At 57.7% G+C, this 2,454-nt stretch overlaps 1 protein-coding gene across 1 annotated transcript; it reads right to left on the bottom strand.

Annotated features, from left to right (window-relative positions):
• Positions 1 to 92: 92 nt before the first annotated feature.
• Positions 93 to 1,958, bottom strand: LOC119348664 (zinc transporter 5-like). The gene is made up of 3 exons (XM_037616634.1): positions 1,083 to 1,958; positions 810 to 959; positions 93 to 706 (listed from the first exon to the last, which is right to left on the bottom strand). Exons 1-3 carry the CDS (start codon positions 1,689 to 1,691, stop codon positions 401 to 403), a joined length of 1,065 nt encoding a protein of 354 aa, XP_037472531.1. The 5' UTR covers positions 1,692 to 1,958; the 3' UTR covers positions 93 to 400.
• Positions 1,959 to 2,454: the final 496 nt, after the last annotated feature.

Here is a 2,454-nt window from a genome sequence, read left to right as displayed (position 1 = left end):
ATGCTCTAAGCTCCCCCAACGCCGATGGGTATAGTATTACTCTTATTTTGCGGGGAAGCAGTACTCTATTTCACCTATCTCCTGACAGTATGTAGAGACAACTGGATTATATTCGAGGGGAATCTTTCACAACTCTGCATTTCGCTTTTTTCTCAAAAGAAAAAAGAACTTCGCTAACGACCGCTCGTCAGCGAAGCAACAACGAACGCCATGAGACTCCGCTCGGCTCCTCTGTTCAGCGTCTGAATCAGTGTGTGCTAGCCCGGCAGCCTTGTATTCCATGGTCCCTTTCTGTACTCCAAACTTTGAGCTCCAGCCTAACAAAAACGGCTACTGATCGATTGCCTACCACAGCCACCTAAACAGTTGAGTTCAGAAGGTGATCATCTCCCATGCGCGGTCAGGCCCAGACTGCGAGCAGGGACATGAGGCCGGCCCCGAGCAGCAGCGAGACGTTGAGCGCCAGCTGCAGCCGCGCCCTGCTCTGCACCCTGGGCTTGCTGAAGTCCTCGGCCAGGATGTCCACCAGCGCCATGTACACCAGGATCCCCGCCGCGGCCGCCTCCAGCAGCCCCTGCACCACCAGCGCCGTCGGGCTGCTCTCGTCGTACACCGAGGATATCGCGATGCCGACGCCGATCCCCGCCGGCGTCGTCAGCGAGAAGAGCAGCCCCATCGCCACCACGGACTTGAGCCGGAACTTGGCCTGCCGTAAAACAAACGCACGGTTACTTTCAGTGGTAAATTTTCAGGCATTTCGGTCTCAGCAGATCGACACGTGGAAAGAAACTACGGTGTGCTCTGCTCACCTGAACGATGCAGCCTCCGAGGCCGATGCCCTCGAAGAGCTGGTGGAACGTCAACGCCGGCACCAGCGGCCGCACCGTGCTCGGGAAGTCGGAGGCGCCCAGCGACATCCCGATGATGAGCGAGTGGACCACCACACCCAGCTCCAGCACCTTCGCAACAAAGGACCACCGGCCAATCAGTGAATCAGATACGATGCGACACCCGACTCGATTGCAACGCTCTGTTTTGTTTCTATCTATTTGATATTTGATGGTTGAAGGAACCGTGCTGACCTGAGAGATGACGCGGTGGCGCACGAGCTCGTCGCCGTCGGCCGGGGCGGCGAGCACCGACATGCCGTGCGCGTGCCCGTGGTGCCCGTCGGGGGCGGATTCCGGTTCGTCATGAGCCGGCTCGTCGGTGACGGCGGCGGCCCGCTTGGCGTTCGTCCGGTGGAAGTACCCCGTGGCGACGGTGTCCACGATGAGCGTGGCGACCGCGGCGAGCATGGCGACCAGCCCGGCGAACGGGAAGCGCCTCCACGGCCCACCCACGAGGCACGGGGACCGCAGCGCCTCGAAGGCCGCGGGCAGGATGTGCACCATCCCCGTGGCGAGGATGACGCCACCCGCGAAGGCCTTGACGGCGAGGAAGAGGTCCGTCTCCGACCGGAGCGCCGGGAACCGGCGCCCCAGGGACGGCAGGCCCGCCCCGATCGCGCTCCCCGCGAGGATGCAGAAGATGGCGATGATCTTGAGCCGCAGCGCCTGCGCCTTGTCGCGCCCCGCCGACTCGGCCTCGCAGCCGTCGTCGCCGTCTCCAGGCACGGCGAGCGCGGGCGCGACCAGCACGGAGGCGGACACGGCCACGAGGCAGAGCACGGCGAGCGCGCGCGAGCCCATCCGCTACGCGGAGCTATGAAAGAGCAAAGATGGCTCGGCGGTGGAGTGCGAGTGCGAGTGCAGCAGAGGTTGCCTTGGCGCATGCGTATTTTGTTGGGAAGGTTCTTGTAGGAGTAGGAGAGGCGCCATTTGAGCCTGGGCCGAGCTTGAGCGGCGGTTCCCAGATGAGATGGGTGTGCTCACTATGCCGAGCGCGCCTCGATGCACGCGAAGGGCATTCATCGTTCGGTTTGGACGTTTGCTAGTACCTCGCGCGGCCAAATTGATGCCTCCATTTGGCCGAATATAACTACCAATAATGCGATTCTAATGCTTTATTTATCTTTTTTAGAGCTACTTATGATCTTCTTAATGCGTGTTGTTTTCCACGGGACAACGACTAACCATTGCCATAATAACCATGACTTAATCAGACAGTTCACATGCTCTAGGTTCATCTTAGCACTACTTTTTTTTAATAAAATTTACAGCTACTACTTATGAGCATCTTGCTGTGTTGTTTTTGACGGGGCAACAACTAACCATAACCACGAGTTAATCACACAGCTCACACACACTCTGGGTCCAACAGGTATATGATAATCAGAGGACAGTAATCTGTTTCACAAACAAAATGCGCCACCTAATGTTACCGTGCTTATATAGTGCATACAAAGTGATTAATTAAACGGCTAAGCTAGTATAGCAACTCCACCATAACGTCGGTATCGGCGGTGGTCTCATGCACTCTCAAGAAAAGGTTGGCATGTTGTTATAGTGTCGA

Source organism: Triticum dicoccoides, chromosome 1B, assembly GCF_002162155.2.
Source record: "Triticum dicoccoides isolate Atlit2015 ecotype Zavitan chromosome 1B, WEW_v2.0, whole genome shotgun sequence".
NCBI classification, from domain to species: domain Eukaryota; kingdom Viridiplantae; phylum Streptophyta; class Magnoliopsida; order Poales; family Poaceae; genus Triticum; species Triticum dicoccoides.
Note: the sequence above shows the minus strand (reverse complement) of the source record. Positions and strands in the feature narration are given on the sequence as shown.